Source organism: Xenopus tropicalis, chromosome 6, assembly GCF_000004195.4.
Source record: "Xenopus tropicalis strain Nigerian chromosome 6, UCB_Xtro_10.0, whole genome shotgun sequence".
Classification (NCBI taxonomy): Eukaryota; Metazoa; Chordata; class Amphibia; order Anura; family Pipidae; genus Xenopus; species Xenopus tropicalis.
Window position 1 is genome coordinate 84,973,949 of NC_030682.2, and position 20,360 is coordinate 84,994,308.

The window sequence follows — 20,360 nt, forward strand, 5'->3', positions numbered from 1 at the left end:
CCAATCTAAATGTGACCACAGACACTGCTAAGATCTATAATAGATGCCCCAGCCAAAGAGAAGCTTCCAGTCATGTACATAGAACAAAGGAGATTGCTCTTTGTATAATATATTAATAGGATATAAATAATCCTTTGAAAAAACTGCATATGAAAAATGTGCTTTTAGGAGATATACAGTTGGAGATAATTATTTGCCCCCCTAATTGACCTGCTGATGATAGTGATGTGAGTTTTTATTAATTTTGGCAACCTGAATTGTGCCCCAGAGAGTGATGATAATTAGCTAGGGACTGAGCATGACACATTTATCTCAGGGCCTTTAGCTAATTTATATAGATCCTCTTATGATCCGTGACTTCTTGATTAATTTAACCTCATGACTGGATGAAGCATTCCAATATCCAATAATATTTAAGTTTAATAAAGCTGGACATCTTATTCATGGTAAATACAACTTGTGAGGAATGTTAGAGAATATAATCAGAAGCAAAATATGAATATTACAGATTGAGTATAATTTTGGCTGACATAACAATATCATTCCTCCATTTTCCTCAGCAAAGTAGAAGCATGTGCTGCAGTCATAACAGCCTAGCTTTGTAATGGTTTTTTAATAGGAGTCTGTCAAGAAGGGTTATAACATTGGTCTGTTTGTGTGTGTGTAGCTGGGCATATTTGGGCACATATATATTTATTCGCCAGCCATGGTTTCCCCCCGTCTAGTCATTCTCTTGTTATGCTTTCAGCAGCAACACATTTCATATGAGAACACCATCATTAAATCTGCATGCAAACAGAAAGAATGTAAGTTTTACATTTTATGTTTCATAAAATAACCTATTGGATACGTAATAGTACGTTTGTACTATAGCATTGGTGCTCCACCAGCATTCTACAAGCTAATCAAGGATACACATTTATGTAAGTTCGTATCAGCCAATGAATAGATAAAGTTCTGCCTTTTACTACCACACTACTTCCTGTTACAGCTGCATGATTTCCTATCAGGTGATCCCTGAGGGCGAACACAGCCCATGACAAAATGTCAGCTCAAGGGAAAAGATGTAAAAGGGCAATTTTTACTATTCTATATTTTCCAGTTTAGTAAGATTCTTTAATAGGTCACTTAATATGATATAAACCACCTGTTGGTTAAAGTATTCCTTCTGGGGGTTTAGTTTTCCTTTTTTGGTTTAGTATAGTTAATGACATATTGGTTGCTATGGTTTACTGCTAAGGTACTCATGTGCCCAGTGCTAATAAATGATCTCCAGCATCTTTTTTAACTGCTATACTATATTTTGGATCGAAGATTGCCACCTCACCCATTAATAGCCATTTAGTCATACGATTCCATGAGATTTTTTTTCCCTGCACTGAACTGATGAAAGCAGGTAAGGCACTCTATGTAGTGGCTTTTTCATGTGTTCCACCACACAGGAGTGGTGTGGTGGAGTCCATAATCCTACACATATAGTTAATCCACATTATGCACAGATAATTAAAAATCGGTTTTCTATGCAGCCACATAATGTGCACCAAATATATTGTTAATTAGCTGCAGGGTAAAAATATGACATGTTTAGGTATCGGAAAAGATAAATGTGAATATTACATCAATGTGTGTTAAAAAAAACATGGAACAGCACATGTAACTTTACCAAAATGGGAAATGATACTGAAAGCAGAATATTATTAACAAAGTTCCTTTATTTCCTTACTAATAAAATACATGTATTATAGGTCTTATTTCTACTACAATTTATATTGGCAGTATGAAAAGTAACATTAACCTGTAAAAATGCAACCTACATATAGGAACAATGCCACTGAATGTGCCTTATCATATTCTGTTCCTTGTACAGAGTACTTAGTTTTTTCCCTAAAGAACCAGATATATTTAGAATGCTGCTTATTTGTATTCGAGTTATATGGGTTTTTGTGAATCCCTTAAGCATCAACAGCCTTAGGAAATGTTCAACATCACTTTTAGTGCTGCTGGAAATAGGACAATTATGCAAACATTCCGAAGATGTCACAGGAATCTAAGAATTATACAGACCACATTCTTACAAGGTAACCTTCCCTCAATCAGTTTACTGTTTTTTTATGAAGGTAATAAAAGATTAAGGTTTCATGTAACTATGTATATGGCAGTGGTTTCAGACACTCCAAAAAACATAGAAAAATACTTGGAAATTATGCTGACACTGCCATGAATATGGAGTCCATATAATTCACAAGGTCTGCCATGCAGAGTATTTCTTTGTTTCATTTTTTCCTTTCTAATTATATTTTGGGCCTTGTAGAATAAAACACCAGGTGCTGCTCTTCTTGCTTGAACCTATCTACATGTGAGCTCTAGTCTGTTATTTTCCTGCTTAGGACATCAGATATTGTAACAAAACCCTATTTTTAGCAAAACAATAAAAAGTCCCATGTTAAGATTGTGGTGCCGGGGATACACATGACCACAGGCCCCCAACAGTATTAGTATAACTTTTAATTGATACTGCCATCACATAATTTATTCAAATATACCATAATACCATTTCATTTTATACATATTCCTGAACAAGTGCTGTTCATATTCTGCTTTTTACATTTATAAACTTCAGTGTATCTGTTTAGTTCAGTTAAACAAACTATTTTGCTTATGGGGTAACTTTTTCCTGGGACAGTGGCTCTTATCTTTGGAGCGTTTCTAACATATTGGGATTCTTTTGTAGTTTTTGCTTGCTGATATTACTCTGAAATCAAAGCTTAGGGAAGCGGTTATAGTGTTGTTAGCCCTTGATAATATGCATGGAGAATTGTAGGATGGTATATGAGTGGGACAACACTGTTGCTTCCACTATAGACTCTGCATGATGACACAAAGTAAAGATTTTATACAGCCTTCTTACGGCCTCTACCTTGATTTACTTCTACAAAGACAAATTTGGCAACTAGAATAAGTATTGCAAAGTTAATAAAATGTGGCCTTCTTAAAGTCACATTTCAAATATAAATATATTAGTCATTATAAGATCCTTTACAATTGGAAACTTCAAATTGGACTTTTTTTAATGGCACATGTCAATATCATGAGTGATAAAATCAATCTCAGGTCCAAGTTACAAAATATTATTAAAAACATTAACTCATTATATAAATGCTTATAATACAGAGGTGTAAAGGCAAGAAGCATGAATACAATGTCCTCATTACAAAGCTGTATTAATCGAAACACAGAAAAGTTGCAGCTGTTAGCAGCTGAAATTGTCCAATTCAAAGCACTGGGGCTGTGCTTAACAACTTTCCTGTGTAGGCACAAAAATGGGCCCAAACATGACAAACCTGCTGCAGTTTAAACAACCAGTATTTTGGCCGCTGTTCACATAACATTAATCTGCAAATTTCTTAGAATTCTTAAAAATGGAATCCTGTGTGTTTTAAACCAAGGTTTAGATTTTTATTTTCTTTATTAAAGGAAAACTGTAATAAAATGTAGGTTTGACATCTACCCCTTTACCTTGGCATTAATTCTGAACCAACTTCCTTTTTCCTAATTGTTGTATCTTCTATAAAACGAAATTTACAGCTATAACCTTGCTTGCTATTTGAAACTGTTCTATTTCATACTCTTCTTATTAACATTGCTGCTCTAATTCCCGTAATGGTGTCCTTGGAATTTTCTCAGACACTTATTGATGGTATCAGTGGAACACTGTCAGATATACAGTCTGCCAAGGGAGAATTCTGATTGGTAATTATTAGTTACAAATAAAGAATCAAACTGTTTTTCAAACCTCTACATTTCAGTATGATCATGTGCAACAAGCACAACTAGGCGATACCTAATGGCATAGGGGCATATTTATTATGTAGTGTAAAAAACAGCAACAAAATTTGCCACATGTCAACAGGCTTCGCCCGCATAAAAAAACGCCACAATCTTTTTGTGCATTTTTTCTTAGAGCAACTTCTGTGGGAACTTACACAAGGTCTGAAACAGTATAAAATAATGACTTCAAATCTGGCATTCAGACAGCGTAAAATAAAATTTGATAAAATCACCAATCATTTTACACAGCTTTTTCCACCGTTTTTTACAGCAAATTTAGTTTTACACAGCATAGTAAATAGGCCCCATAGTGTATTAACACACATCCGGTGTATTCTTGCCATAGCTGAAGGTTTCTGTGCTAAAGTCCCTCTAATAAGAGGGTTTGTCTGAGAATAAGACCTTATTATGTGATAAATACAGGGGTGCATATATGACATTACCTTATTCTGTTTTTGTTTTTTTTACATTCAGTCAATGGAATTGCAGAAAAACTCCTTAAACATTAAAAAATAGAAAAACATCTAACTGTAATACACTGTACATTAATAAGTTGATGTTAGGGCAATATATATATATATATAAACAATAGAGTAAATCTGGTTGCAGTACAGCTTCATGATTAAACCCTAAATACAAAGCAAACAAACAGATACATTAAAACATAACAGACAGAAAAAACATAGCTGACGGCTTAAAAAGCATCTCATGGAATATCAGCTCTTAAACATCTCAGAAATCAGAATCTAAAATTCTACATCTCATTTTCCTATAATAATCTCACAGTCAACATGACCATTTGAGTGATTCCTGTGCCATACAATAAAGAGTTAAGCCAACTAGGCTTTACAGAAACAGATGTCTCTCAGTTTAACAAATGGAAACAACACAGATGTTGATGAATATTATGCAATACAAAATTCTGCCATGCCCATTTGCAGGTTTCTTTGCTGACCCTTGGTGTATTTGGTACCTATAGTTCTATATATCAGCCCTTTCCTGTTTATTTTGCTTTAATGCATGATCCACCAAAAAAGGAGAACTTCATGCAACAGTGGTGTGACAACTTTATTGCAGATGGTTGGCCGTTTTTCCACCAAAGGACAGAAATGTGGTATGGGAAACGTGCATCACAACATTTTAGCAACAAAGACAAGTTATGAAAACATGATATGATGTAATCAAATTACAATTCTGTTTTTAAGACATTCTGCCTCACCAGAATTATATGTACCTGAAAAAAGAAAGATCATCTGAGAACACAGGGTTATAGCAGTACAACAACAGTACCACGATTAAACACCAGTTTAGCAAAGAGACATATCTGTGAATATTTGAAGACCTGAGATGCAGGTAGATACATATGGTTGGTTTAATTAATGGCTAATTTAACCATACATTTCCACATTTCTACACACCATTTAAAAATATTTCCTTAATCTTGAAATTTGTACCTACTGCCAATTTGTGCAAAATCATGTTTTTGCTGGTCCTTAACAGATGATCTTTTAACTGAATTAAGTAGGTATGAAAAAGAACAGTAGCCTTGATAAAGACTTACATTGGTCTAAGATGCACAATGAGCTGAAGAAGACATAGTCTTATACTACCCTACAGTCAAAAACATCACGCTAGTCTTTGCAGTTTTTTGCAGACGATTAATGGCTGTACATGCAATCTTCATTAGCTCTATCCACGCTGCTGGGGAGCAAGACTTCCCTATAGGGCTCATTCATTTATTAAAGAAAAAAGTTCCAACTTAGGTTTAGTTGACACTTTATCAGTTTGCAATGCTGCTGTGTGCAGTTTTGATACAGCCCTATTCTAAAGAAACATAGGTGCAAGCACATAATGAGAGTGTAAGAGTCAACCACAAGATATTACAGTAAAACGCTTTGAAATACAAGACATATTATGGAGGACAATCCCAAGAAGGAAGACTAGTACACATGCTACCAAAATCACAGTGCAAACTCCAGACCAGGTAGAGCTTTTAACAACCCCTCTTCTTTCATGTTCTTCTTCTACAATGTCCTGCGAAATGTTGCCATGCAAAGGATGTTGTTCCATTGGCATGGTCACAACTGTGACTGGTTTTTGTTGGTTTCCAGGTAGTAGCCGGCAGCCAATATCGCCAGGTAACAAAGCCCTTTCTTTGCTTACGGGCAGAGGCCACATGTAGCATCCATTGCTAGGCAACTTAATGAACACTGGGGTATTTTCTGAAGCATGAGGAATTGCAATTACAGCAACAACGTCTGGGTCATCAGGCAGCTGGGACACAGAATATCCAGGTGGCAACTTAGTCACACCTCTGCACCACGGGCATCTAAGGTCTTTCTGACTAGCCCTCATTTGCTGTAAGCAGACTGAGCAGCATGTGTGTTTACAGTCAAGTAACTTTGGCCTTCTTCGAGGGCTATAATAATTAAAGCAAATTTGGCATTCCAGTAAAGAATCCTGGGACAATGTTTCCATTATAATCTTAGATGGCTTTTCAATTTCTTGCAGTAGCTCAAGTGAAAACTGTTAGTATTTCTAATCAGGTATTGTAGGAACCCAGTGAAACCTTTGTTGGGTTGTAAATCCAATTAATCTAAGAAGAAAAAAAAATAAATACAAATATTTAGTAATGGAGTAAAATTTGATGGTAGACTCTATCACGTAGATTAAAAAATTGGCAGTAAACTACACAATTCCACACTTTAACACTCACTTGTAGATTTTTTTAAATTACATAAATATATACATTTTGATGACTCTATTATGGTCATTTCCAAAGAAACAAATAATTCTTTCAATATAGCTGTATGAACATGCATTATTAAATAAAACACTTACACATCAGCTATGTCTAGTTTCTGTATAATTACCACCGACCAAAGGTTGTTAGCCATAAAAATTAATTAAAAGCTCATGGGACGGTGGGACTCCAGGGCCTTTGCATTATGTGGATCTTTATACCTTAAGCTGTCTAAAAAATAATTTAACCAATAATTAAAATCCAATAAGAATTAATTATATATTAACTGGAATCAAGAACACAGTATTGTTTTATTGTTACAGAGAAAAGGGAATTTTTTTTTTTTTAATTTAATTATTTGATTAAAATGGAGTCTATGAAACATGGCCTTCCTGTAATTTACATTCCTTCTGAGCTATTTCCAGTTCTTATGGTTTTTGTATGTTTAGGCTTACTGCTGCCCCAAACTGTACCCTGTCAAAGAAGAGGTCTAACCAACTATTTAGTGATCAGCAAATTATACTTGTGTGTATTATCTAAAACCTTGAATGGTTGGAATTTAGAAAAGAAAAAAGTGCTGAAATTTGCCAGAAAAAAACTCATCGAGTAAAAGCTGCCAAGCGTCTATATAATTCAATAGGAAAGATCACAAGTAACTTTTATTTTCAGTAACAATTATTTTCCCAGTTAATTAACATTTGAGATATTAAGCCTCACTAAAAATCAATGGAACAATGTGATTTTTGCTGCCATGTGACTTCTTCTATGACAGAACACAATTTGAACACTATTTGGTTCAAGTTTTTTCTTAATTAAGCTAGCAGTCGTGGTTTTTTTTCCCATCCTTGAAAATATGTTATTTGGCCTGCCCATATATGTTAAGCTTAATAATTTTATCTTAGGGGTCTAATCAGTCAAAACATTATAATAAAGTTTTATTTTCCACAGAAGTTCTAAATGGCTAATTTAATCAGTTATTGATGCTGCTGTGTAATCTGAATCTGAATTGATTATAAAACCCAAATTATGAGTCTTATCTTTTGTATATACAGGTATAGGACCTGTTATCCAGAATGCTTGGATCTCTATACCTTAAGTACCAAAAAATAATTTAAACATTAAATAAACTCAATAGGATCATCCAGTAAGGATACATTTTATATTAATTGGGATGGCGTACTGTACTGGTACAGCACTGGTATTGTTAAAAATTGTAATTATTTACTTAAAATAGAGTCTGTGGCCTTCTCATAAATTGGAATTTTTTAAAGACGGTTTTTCCGAACAATAAATCCCATACCTGTACTGAAGCTGCCCAGAGAATGTGTTGTTAATCATGAGAAAAAAAGATGGGCAGCTATGAGGGGGCACCTACAGATGCACAAATCTTCTCTTGAACACTACGTAGATTTTGCAAAGGGAAAATTGTTTTAAACAAATAGACATTTCAGATTATAGCAATATAGTTTTAAAATTGCCCTGCCTCTAGGGAACAGATATTCAGATGCCTGTTCCATACACAATATCTGTTGCTGAGTTTAGCCACAAGAAAAGTATCATTTTGCCCTAAAACTGTACCAAATTGCACGCTGCTTAATGACCCAGTGACAGAATCATTCTACATGTATTGGACCCTTATATAGCATCCTGGTATATTGTTAGATTTAGGAGCAAGCTACATAGAGAAAAGGAAAGCTTTACATCTGAAAGTCCTGTCTGATCAGTTAGAATTATGCAGAATTCTAGGTAAAACCCCTTAATTCCATAATAGTACAACTTCCTGTACATTTTCTTGAGTCTAAATTGATATGCAGGTGTTTTGTGATGCAATGGAACCATGACAGCTCTTTTGTAGTGTTTAGATGCAGTCAGTGGTGAAAATAATATTTTCAACATAGTGTGCGAGCCATCTGTCTACTTGTTTCTATAAACTGAAATTTCTAGGTTTTTCAGTAACACCCAGCTTGACTACATTTATTTACAGATAGCACAAACAAAATGCAAACACCTGAAATCTTTATATATCTGAATATCTTTATATTCCACTGTTATATTACTAGTTAATCTGAGTGTAACTTGATAGCATATTGTAACACTTTAATGTATTTGTGTGTCAATCTCCTTTATGAAATCTCAGCCACAATACTGAAGCCCTTGAGGATATGGCAACGGGGCAATTTCAGGCTCTTTGAACGCCTTTGCTCAAGCAGTCATAAAGGAGACCCTGCGTGGCTTTAGAAATTCACGTGGGGTTTAGGGGAGAAAACTTTGTTGAGGTATTTTTTCCTCAAGCAGGATTTCTTAAATAAGAACACGTTTGGCACCTACAAGCTGCCTAACTACGTTTTTTTTCCCCAAAACCCTGCATGACTTCCTTAAATCACGGTTATATTTTCTGCTATCAAAAGAAACACAGGATTTCTAGTCCTCTGTAAACATGTTCTTTGGTATCAGACTTCCTCTCCTGTAGGGCTCCTTCAGGTTTAGGGCACAAGTCTGCTCCCTTTCCCATAAGAATTCACTCCCCCTCCCATAAGAATGTGTCTGAGCTACCAACCTAGAGCTGTGCAGCAGGAAGCTACTGAGACCAAGCTAAAATGGCAGCTGTTATCTTAAATAAACGGAGGAAGCTTCTAGGGCTGTTTACTCAGGTATGGTAAAGCTTTCTGCAGAATAAATATAGCAGTCTAGGTGGCACTAATGTGGCTAATCTATTGGCAGTAAATGTCAAAATGCATTTCCTTCTCCCTTAAGGGGTTTCTTTTTGTAGTTTACTTTGGAGGTTCTTTTAGTAGTATATTTGTTCTCTTCCCTTGAGTGTTCCCCCCCCACATACTTTCATTTAGTTTATTTTTGCCACTTTTACAACTGTCTCTGAATAAATAATTAATTAAAAATACATTATTCTTGTAAAGAACTGTGTTACAAGTTGATTAGATGATAACTTAGATAAAACTAGATTAAAAAAAAAGTTACAGTTTTCCCACTTTTTCTTGCCCAAAAAACTTGAAAAAAGAAGCAGAAAACTAGATATTTTCGGCAAAGCGAAACAGAACAGATACACTAGTCTCAATACGTGCCTATTTTACAGCCTTTTCCAGCTAGAACTCTAGCTGTTATGTTATCAAATTAATTGCTGTCCTAACCTCATCTCTAAAACAATAACCCTATTTTACATTTTTATAATAGTAGAATGAAAGTGGGGGGGGGAGAGACTGGGGGAAAGGGAAATATTAAAGAATAAAAAATTCATCACTGGATTGTGTGTTTTATTTGTGCCAAAGTCTCTTTTCAATTTTTGGAAACAGTCATTAATTTGCAAACAAAATTACTATAAAAATGTATAAATGTTTGATAAAATGATAGTTGGCATAGACAGAATAATGCTAGTCATGTGCCAAATAGAAAGCACTTAGTTTATTAATATCCTTGGAGCACAAATAATGCTAAATTCAATTTTATATTCATATATAAGCTATAATATATTATTTTGTTTACTGAGGTGCAAGTTCTGTATAACCCTGTTTGTGTTTACCCCTTGTAAAGCAATACACATATTTGTGGAGCTATATAAATACATAACTGCATATACTTCAGTCTATATTCAAATCCCAAATGCATACATTTTTGATGTATGACAAAGGGGCCAAGGCTAGAAAAGACACAAAGTTGAGCATTCATTGACCCTTTTTTCAAAGGTACTTGTGTCCATACATACCCTAGAAACCTGTGACAAAGGCCAATGCACCCATTCAATCTGCTCTGATGAATTTGTACATAATTGCACTTATGGTATTTAGGGAAGCCTAGAACTACCACCAGCTTGGACCTGGCAGTACTTCCTCAGGCCTTAGCAGACAGGTTGTTTTCATTTGTACAATTGACTTGCAGAAAGCAAATTGGATGCTAGTGTCAATACTGTTGCCATGTGTTGGTGAGCCCAAAGTGATGCTCATTTAGACACCCTGTGCAGTATTCATAAAAACTAGATGCAAGGTTGTGGTAGAGGATACTTATTGGGTAACAGCAATTGCAGTGCAATTATGGGGGAAAAACATAACACTGCAGGTAAAATACAAGGCAATTTGTTTCTGAATTTTGCACTAAGCAAACAGTACCTTTTTAGATGCCCAGTCCAGACTCCCCAGCATCTTGCATAATTTGTGCCGTTCTTCATTGCCTTTATACCTGCTTTCTAGGCATTAACAGACACTCTAGGGGGCACATTTACTAACCCACGAACGGGCCGAATGCGTCCGATTGCGTTTTTTTCGTAATGATCGGTAATTTTGCGATTTTTTCGGCGTCTTTACGATTTTTGCGTAAAAATGCGAGTTTTTCGGCGTCTTTAAGATTTTTGCGTAAAAACGTGAGTTTTTCGTAGCCATTACGAAAGTTGCGCAAAGTCGCGATTTTTTCGTAGCGTTAAAACTTGCGCGAAACGTCGCGCCTTTTAAGTTTTAACGCTACGAAAAAGGCGCGACTTTGCGCGCAAGTGTTAACGCTACGAAAAAATCGCAACTTTGCGCAACTTTCGTAATGGCTACGAAAAACTCGCGTTTTTACGCAAAAATCGTAAAGACGCCGAAAAACTCACGTTTTTACGCAAAAATCGTAAAGACGCCGAAAAAAATTGCAAAAAATATGAAAAAATCGCAAAATGTTCGTTTCCAATCGGAATTTTTCCAATTCGGATTCGAAATCGTGTCTTAGTAAATCAGCCCCTAGGTGTCTACGCTGCTTATAACTTTAGTCTAGTTATGGCTGTTGCCCTTTATAGCTTGGAGATCAAGGTGCAGATCTCCTAGCCTTCTTGTCACTTTCAGTTACCTGTAATAATCCTGTAACTGTAAACAAACTTTGGTGTGTGGCTTTATGGGCAGGGTTGTGGTCTAATACATTTGTGAGCCACGCATTTAGTGCCTCTAATTCAATAAAGGTAAAATCAGAAAGCAAAAATTATAATTTCTTTTAAAAAATTACCAATATTCCCACCAGTCTTACGTGCAATATAAGTAAATATGCACACCAAACAAAAAAACACAGAAAAAAAGTACTAACTATACTAGGATTAAGCCATTAGAACCGCATGCAATTCCAGACAAAAACACCAAACAGACCATATAAATAGGAGAACTATTCTCCATAGCAAGTACTAGTAACAGTGCTAGTTACAAAACCATAATTTACCTGTGATTTGTATCTGCAATGCTCCTGCAGCACCTATATCCTAGTTTTCTAGCAAGCTACATTTAATTAACATGAAGCATATGCTGAATGTAAACAAGCTGACATCAGTTCCCATGTTAGTCTACTTCCAGTGAAAAACTATAAAAAAGTAATCAATCAGTATAACAGTAATTCCAGCAACAGTGCTGTGTTCAACAACAAATTATGTCGCTTAACAAAACAGGTCATATTTCAAGAGCTGCTGTATGGCTTATTAAGGCTACCACCATAATGCAGGAGAACAAACTTTATGTTTTTTTTAATTAGACTAATTTCTGCAAAAAAAATATTAACTATCTCTGCATGAATGCCAGTGGAACACTGCTGAGGCTGACTTTGTAAAAATGAATGAACATTTTGAAGTCATGTTTCTCAAGGAAGCAGCAAAATAATAATGTGTTTTTATAAGATTTTTATGGAAACTTCCTATCATTTTAAAAAGCTTTCTGGTACTATTTTACTGTTTTAAAATGAGCGCCTCACCCCCACCTCACCTAACCCTTCTGTTACTCTCCTGTATTATCCAGCAACACCCTCTCAGCCATGGCTACTGCACCAGTTACCTGGGGGTTGGAGGTGGAGCAAGTTATTTGCCCCAACCCCAAGCATGATGTAATCAAGTAAGCAAGCCAAGCTTTATAAACAGAGGTTCCTTTAAAAATCTGGAAAATATCAGATTTAAAGTAGCAACTGAGGCCTCACAACTAATCACTAAGATTGCTTGTGTCATTTGTTACATTTACCCTTGGGCAGCGTGATTAAAAGGCAGTATGTTGTGGGTGACCCACTGCTGTGCAAAATGAACAAATCTCCTAAAAAGGAGGAATATTTTAAATGTAATACAGATAATATTGGACAAATCCACAGAACTTTTAGGGGTTAAATAGACTACTTTAAAGTATATTGTGAACTAGAAAGAATATATAGCCATATGACAGTTTCTGGCATGACAGCAAATAAAGCTATTATGACTGGAAACTGATATAATATGATCAATAAACCACATGCACTATGGTTAATATATTATTTGGGAGTAATACTGATAGGCATGCCCCTAAGCACAGACAGAGATAGCTGTTTATCTAATAATCCCCAAACGCCATAACTTGGAAAGGCTGAGAATGCTATACAGGGGAAAAATGCAGTCTGCTGACAGACACACAAATGACACAGCAGAGCCCACAGTAAGGGTTTTGCAAGGGGTTCTATCTCCAAGCTCAACTTTCTTTGTGCTATTTAAACAAAATTAAAAATCCCCAAGCACAGTTTTCCCCTCCGGTCTCTTTCCACTGGCAATAGAAATACCATTTTCTGCTTCCCAGATGTTCCCAGTGTATATGCATAATCACCTTTTTTCCATAATGCCAGCCAAATCCTGAATTCTTAAGCAATGAGATCATGCAGTGATCCTTTCCTTTTAAGGTTTAAGAAAAACAGTCAATTCCGTATAGACATAAACACTGCCAACAGGCAGCGGCATATTAACACTGCTACATACAAATCCTTATTGTTCATGGACATACTAGAGCAATGGACATACTGGAGCAATGGACATACTGGAGCAAGGCAGGGTGTGCGGGGGGGGGGGCATTTCTGGAAACGTCCCCAAGGACAGGGATATCTGTGGCCACTGATCTAACGCCAAGGTGCATTCCATAAGCGCAGCAGCTGCAGCCGAGCCAGCGATCCTCCCATGATGTACAGTGCAGCTGACATTATTACCTGGTGTGTCAGTGGCTCCCCTCAGCCTGCATGATGTTATCAGCTGGACCTGTTCACTGTTCTGCAGGCAGGAGGCGACAAGCAGGAAGCCGAGCAGTAAGGACGCTTTGTTCTGCCTGCAGTGAATCCCAGACGGAGAGCAAGCCCAATCATAACATCCTCCTCATCATTTGCCTTCTTCCCAGCTCCTCCCGGAAAAAAAGTAAATCACTGCACCCCCTCCCCTTTCCCATCTGAAATGCAAGCAGACCACCTACTAAAATCAACCTATTTAACCAATAAGCTGCTGTCCATCACCACCATCCTTACAAGCAAAAGTATGGGGGGATATTCCTTAAGCCTTATGCACACCCATGAACCCTCCAGCTGTTATTTAATGGCAGGTCCCAACATGCATGGCTACAGTGAAATTCCCTGGACTTGGCTCTTCTTAGCCCTACATATAAGACCTTAGGGGTGACACAGGAACATACAGCCTGGTAATCCTGCAGTCTAACTCTTTCCCAGCTGGTGTGATTTAGGGTTGGGGGCACAGGGCAAAAATGTAATAAATACCCTAGCACAAGAGCTCTGTTTGTTTGCTGCTGAGTGCAATGTCCCTGCAGGATGACATATATTATTTTTCTGTAACCAGTTCTCATTCCTCTAACCAGTCCTTATTCCTCTCCCAAGCCCCTTCAGCCCACTGCAGACTGTGACTGCCCCAGGGGCAGCTGTACTGTACCAACTCACCTGATCATCTGTGGAGTCTGCTGTAGGTCTCCCTCAGACTGGCCCAGTGCTGCACACTCTTCTCGCACATTGTCAGCGTCTTGCTTTGTGTATGGGCTGCTCCCTGCTTCTCACAGACAGGAAAGGGGTGTAGCTTCTTCTACATTTTGTAAACTTACTGATTTCTGCCAGAAACAGAAACATCCCAGGGCAATACATGACATGGTAATTGTTCACAAGCATTTATAAATATTTCTCACTGTAGCAGTTTGTATATAGCAGGGGCCCAACTTGCAGGCTATGCCTGCTGCTGTAATATGCAGCAGCATAATGTTTTAGCACATAGCAAGAAAAGGCAGGAAGGCAAACTGCCACACTAGCCCAGACAGGTGCAAGTTATACATTGGCAGCACTAGCTGGCAGAAAGCTCTGCAAAGCCAAACTCTGAGTGCACACACAAAATCAGTGTCAGACTGAGATGCCAGGGACCCACCAGAAAACCTTGGACCATAAGCCCACTTTCTGAACTATTATTCCACCTCTCCTCCCTCAACCTCTTTATTATCCAAGTCTCTTTTCTCTATCCTCCCATCTCTTTTCCCATACAAAAATAGGGAATGACCATGCAATTAGTTAGAAGCAAGAAGGCCCACTGACACCTGGACCCACCAGGAGTTTTCCTGGTATCCTGGTGGCCAGTCACATTAAAATTACATTTAAATCTGCAAACAGCCTACACACACAGACACAGCATACATTCCATCAAGAATACAGGCTCATACAGGCGCAACAGTCTCTGATAAAAGTTCTGCTTTGTTTGAGCTGAGCTCAGGTAATTGAAGCAGACAGCTAGAGCTGAGTTTCTATGGGAACCAGCAATGCCATCTCTTTACTGGCTGCTAGACTGGGGGTGTGTTTAGTAATCTGAGCTTAGAACAACTGAGCATGCTCACAAGCCAACAGCCAAAGCAAATTCTTGAGGGAGGGGGCTGAGTGGGTCTCCTACTAACCGGCCTCCCAGACTCCCACCTCTCTCCCCTGCAATCAATCTTAAACTCTGCTGCCAGGATCCTCCTGCTCTCTCCTAAGAGGGATCCTGCTCAGCCTCAATTAAGCTCACTAGCATGGCTGCCTGTCAAGCAAAGGATAGCTTACAAAATCCTTCTGCTGACATTCAAAGCCCTTCACTCCTCTGCTCCTCACTACATTTCTTCACTGGTCTCCCTACATGTTCCTGGTCGTCTCCTCCGCTCCTCTCAGAGCCTCCGTCTCTTTACACCATCCACACCCACTGCGCTCTCTCGTCTTAAACCTTTCTATCTCGCTGCTCCTTACCTCTGGAACTCTATCCCTGAATCCCTCCGTAGGGAAAAATCACCCACTCTCTTTAAGAAAAAACTCAGCTGTTACCTTCTGGAGCACTAAAACATTATTTTGCCCAGTCCTGCGCTTAAGGGCAAATGCCCATACCTGATGCACTCTTACCTTCCAGTTTGTGCCTGTATGTTACCCAACCACTCAGATTGTAAGCTCTACGGGGCAGGGACCTCCTTCCTACTGTGTCTCATACCACATGGCACTTCTATATATATATATATATAGACATATATGTATTTATTGTATTTATTTATTATATCATTTGTCCTCCCTGTGTGTAATTTTGTATTCTGTAAGACTGTACAGCGCTGCGTACCCTTGTGGCGTACATACATACATACATACAGGAGGAGAAGCAAATGATTAAGGGGATGCTGCAGCCTTACTATTAACCTCTGAACAACCAGTGTGGCAGATATTAAAAGATTTCAAAGAGGCTGTTCACTGATTAAATTTTTGTCTGTGGGGTTTACATGTCCTTTAAGGGAAAAGGGATGCTGGACCAGAATACAAAACACCTTATAGTTGGGTAGGGTACAAAAATGTCTTATTTCATTCTAGGAGCCAAGCAACATCACAATAAGCAACACCACCACTGAGGATCTACATAAAGTATTAGAAAGCTGGAAACAAAATAAAGGAAAGGGCAAGGATTGTACTTGTTATATATCCTCAGGAAAAATGTGGGTCCTACATGGGACCTATACAGCATCCAGAGGACTGGTAACAAGCTTTTGCCTTCTCTTCTTAAACTGCTTTATGTGATGGTGAGTGGGCTGCAGGTTTGTACCCTCATGGTAAACCAGTTTAAACCCACAAATGCTTCCATGGTACCCAATGATCATCCTTCCCCTTAATCCAGTAATCAAACACTAACCTGCTTTTTTGCATGTCTGTCTGTTCCCATTTCACATTTTAAAAGGGAAAGGGACATCTGATGGTGTCTGCGATTGTCCAGTACTACGGGCCCCACTGAAAGTGACCAGTAGAGAGGACGGAAGAAAGTGATCATACACCACTAGAAAACCAAAAAAACAAAATAGGCTATTTATAACGGCTGGGTGAAAGGGCATGAGTGGGCACCCAACATTTCAGCACCCATACTTCTTCTCCACTGATGGTCAAGGCCAGGAGACATTATGAAGGCATGGGCTGTATTAACAGGCTTTGCACTAAGCAACATTGGTTCAAGGCACTTACAGAAATTCTGGTTACTATGGCTGCAAAAGAGCATTTGCACACCACCAGCCCAGCAGGGAACCTTGCTAAAAAAGCAGGGAAGTATGGTAATGGCCTATAACCACTGGATGAGAAGCAACTAGCATGAAAGGAAAGGTACAGTATTGGCAAAACCCTGCACAGCCTGCACGCTGCACCAAGGAGTAGTGACCTTAAGTTTAAGAAGGAGCCAGAATTACATACACCACTACACACAACTTGATCAGAGGGTCAGAGGTCACCAGGTGTTATGGGTACTAGTCCTAGTGATGCAGGAAGTTCCCATTTAGTAAATACTTCCTATATAATTATTGGTATAACCCTTCCCTAAGTTACTATTTTGTTTGTACTAAACACTTGGAAGTTAGGAAAGGTGATGCATTAGGAAGCAGCATTAAGGTTGCATTACATGTTATCCATGGAAGAAGGGACATACAAATGACAACTTTGTTCCTCTCATTGTAAGAATGGCTTCTGCATACTGTATGTTCAGCCCTGTAACACCCAAATAAGTTTGTAAGTGAAAGTGTAGTGTTTTATTTGGGAATAAGGGGGTCATATGAAAGAAGTTCCATTCTGTCCCCTTTTTCTGCAATGTCATTCATTCTGACTAAATAAATCTTGCTATCCTTACAACAAACCATTCAGGCCACAGTAGTTCAACATCCTGATCCTGCAGTATTTTGAGCCCTTTGCAGGATTAATAAGAAGATTTGTTAAAAGGAAAGAAATATTAGCCAAAAAATAAAACAGATTTACAGTAGTCCTATAATATTTATTTTGTGAAAATTATACAGATATGCAATATTTAGTAACAGGTAATTCCTCTGTACTCATGAGAATGCATACAAATGAAATATAAATGAATCAGACTGACCATTGGAAGTGCCTGGCATGCCTGGGTAAGAATTGAAAAGTGGTTAAGAACTGCAAATGACCTGCTACCACTGCAATGTTAATCCACAGCCACAGCACAACATGGTTTACATAACAAGCAAGCCATGGCATACTTGTCTCTATGTAAAGTATACAAAACAAACTGTCAAATGTCAGCAATTTTTTTAGAACAAAATGCTTTTAACTGGTAAAAAAACAAAACTACACATCATACTTATAGGTAAAAAGGTTTAGGAAATTTAAAGAGAAATGTCATTAAACATAAAAGCTGTATTTTAATATTTGGTTTAGGAGTTTAGCTCATTACAACTCTAGTGCCTGCCTGACCATCTGGGCACAAATGCCACTTTATGGAGGGGGCATTAGCTTTGACACACATCCCTACAACTACAATGTTGGTACAAAGCAATGGTGGTGACCAAAAAGATTTTCTACACCTAAAAGAATCTCATAATTGTTTATTACCCTTATTAATGCTTTGCCCTTTTCTGCTTACTGCTGCATAGTATTAATATGGACAGAAATTTGCAAGGTTTTGTTTCTGCATGATACATGTTTAAGCAAGCTGTACTGAGCCTTGAAAATCAATCAACCAGCACTGGGAGTCACCTTAAGTAAACAGAGAAACAAAACATAGAGTCATGGGTTATGGCAAAGGCATATTTGTTCACCAATTTCTTTGCCAGAAGACCTAAAAAAAGACTCTGTTCTTAGGAAAATTAAGCCACAATGCACATGATGCAGCTTGCAATAACAAATGAAAGAATATACAAAAACCTTTCATTTAACTTGGTCATAGACAAGAACAAATAAGACACGAGAAAAACAAAAAAGCAAAGGATTTCCAAAGATGTTTTAACAGGTTGTTTTGAATATTGCTCCTTGGCAAGATTATTAATTACCAAATTCACTGTGGAATGCCCTGCGTGTGACCTAGTTTGTGAAAGTAAGAGTCATTGCTCGTCTAAATGATATACTAAGGAAAGTTCTGTTATGTGGCTAATGAGCAACATGCAAAAATGCATGGCAGGTTTTTCTAAATATTGCACAGGATAAATCTACTACAGAACAAACACAATGGCCTATAACCAAAGTATCTTTTAACTGTATTGAGCAGGGCCCTCATTAGTGCTGGTATCAGTTATGAGTTCCTATTCGCTATGTTTTTCTAACGGGGCAAACAGGGAAACTGAAGTTGCTCCATGTTTGGTGCCTGCTAGGTAGATAATTACCTTACCAGTGCAAAGATAGTCCTCCTGCATAATGGACACCTGCTAGTTACTACTAGCTGCTCAGTTACTAGCTACCTACACAAAAGCAGGCCAGCAATGCTGCCAGTCAGGCCCCTAAGCTCATGCAAGGCCAGCAGGCCAAAATCAGTCAGTTGCCCACACCCTGGGCCTGACCGGAGCCCCACAGCACCAATAAAAAGTGTGGATTCATTACAATGGACATTGACTATCTCATCAGCCAAAAGCAGGCCCACACTTCCCATTGAAGTTTATGTTGGTTAAAATTGTTCTTCATTTTAATTATTGTATTAAGATATGTGCAGTGCGCATGGGAATTCATTCATTCATGTTCCATAATTTGGATATATTAAATCTAGTAAAAAATATTAACACATTTAAAATAAACCCAATAGGACTTTTTTTCTCTTGCAATAAGGATCAATTATATCTTAGTGGGGATCAAGTACAGGGTATTGTTTTATTATTACAGAGAAAAAGGAAAATAGTATTTTAAAATAAAAATTATTTGCTAAAAATCAAATCTATGGGAGACGGCCTTTCTGTAATTCTGGGCTTTCTGGATAACGGGTTTCTGGAAAATGGATCCCGTACCTGTAGCTTGTTACGCTCCAAGTGATAAACATGTATCTCCACTGACCTATATATGAGATTGAAGACTTTAATTACTAGACTTGTAATAGAAAATAAAGAAAATAAGAATTGAATTAAAGAACCTGTTTTTCAAGAGACAAAACACTGGGTGGATACATCCTTTTGGCAGAACATAAAAGGCTAAGAGCACAAACAATGTACCAGGTATACTCATGCAACAATGTGAACAATAGCAGCAAAAAATCTGTATTTGAGGTTAGAGATGTAGCGCACTGTTCGCCGGCGAACTAATTAGCGCGAACATCGTGTGTTCGCGTTCGCGCAAATTCGCGGACTTTTGCCGGTGTTCGCCACTTTGGGTTCGCCGCGTTTTTTTTTTGGTGCCGCGTTTTTTCGCCTTGGTTTTTCCGCCGCGTTTTTTCGCTTCGTTTTATCGCCTATGCATATACATAGGAATAGCTTGCGGTTTTTTTTTTGGCGTTATTTTTTGGCGTTTTTTTTTTTGGCGTTTTTTTTACAAAGTATTTTTCAGAGAAGTTCTTGCCCTTGATCCCCCTCCTGCATGCCACTGTCCAGGTCGTGGCACCCTTTAAACAACTTTAAAATCAGTTTTCTGGCCAGAAATGGCTTTTCTAGGTTTTAAAGTTCGCCTTCCCATTGAAGTCTATGGGGTTCGCAAAGTTCGCGAATATTCACGAGTTTTGGCGAAGGTCCGCGAACGGGTTCGCGAACATTTTCGGCGATGTTCGCTACATCACTATTTGAGGTTAATAGGATATAAAAAAAAACAA

General features: G+C 37.8%; 1 protein-coding gene across 3 annotated transcripts; it reads right to left on the minus strand.

Moving 5' to 3' along the window:
• Positions 1 to 1,692: 1,692 nt before the first annotated feature.
• Positions 1,693 to 14,380, minus strand: rnf152 (ring finger protein 152). 3 transcript variants are annotated; one of them, XM_004915312.4, is made up of 2 exons: positions 14,255 to 14,380; positions 1,693 to 6,424 (listed from the first exon to the last, which is right to left on the minus strand). In XM_004915312.4, the coding sequence occupies exon 2, from the start codon at positions 6,304 to 6,306 to the stop codon at positions 5,695 to 5,697; it is 612 nt and encodes a 203-aa protein (XP_004915369.1). In that variant the 5' UTR covers positions 6,307 to 6,424; positions 14,255 to 14,380; the 3' UTR covers positions 1,693 to 5,694. The 3 variants fall into 3 exon arrangements, with proteins under 3 accessions (XP_004915369.1, XP_031759786.1, XP_031759787.1); XM_031903926.1 differs by lacking the exon at positions 14,255 to 14,380 and adding an exon at positions 13,523 to 14,208; XM_031903927.1 differs by lacking the exon at positions 14,255 to 14,380 and adding an exon at positions 13,150 to 13,214.
• Between the last annotated feature and the right edge of the window lie 5,980 nt (positions 14,381 to 20,360).

Excerpts from the sequence above, each read along its gene's own strand:
- rnf152 (XM_004915312.4), bottom strand. The coding sequence starts at position 6,306 with ATGGAAACATTGTCCCAGGATTCTTTACTGGAATGCCAAATTTGCTTT.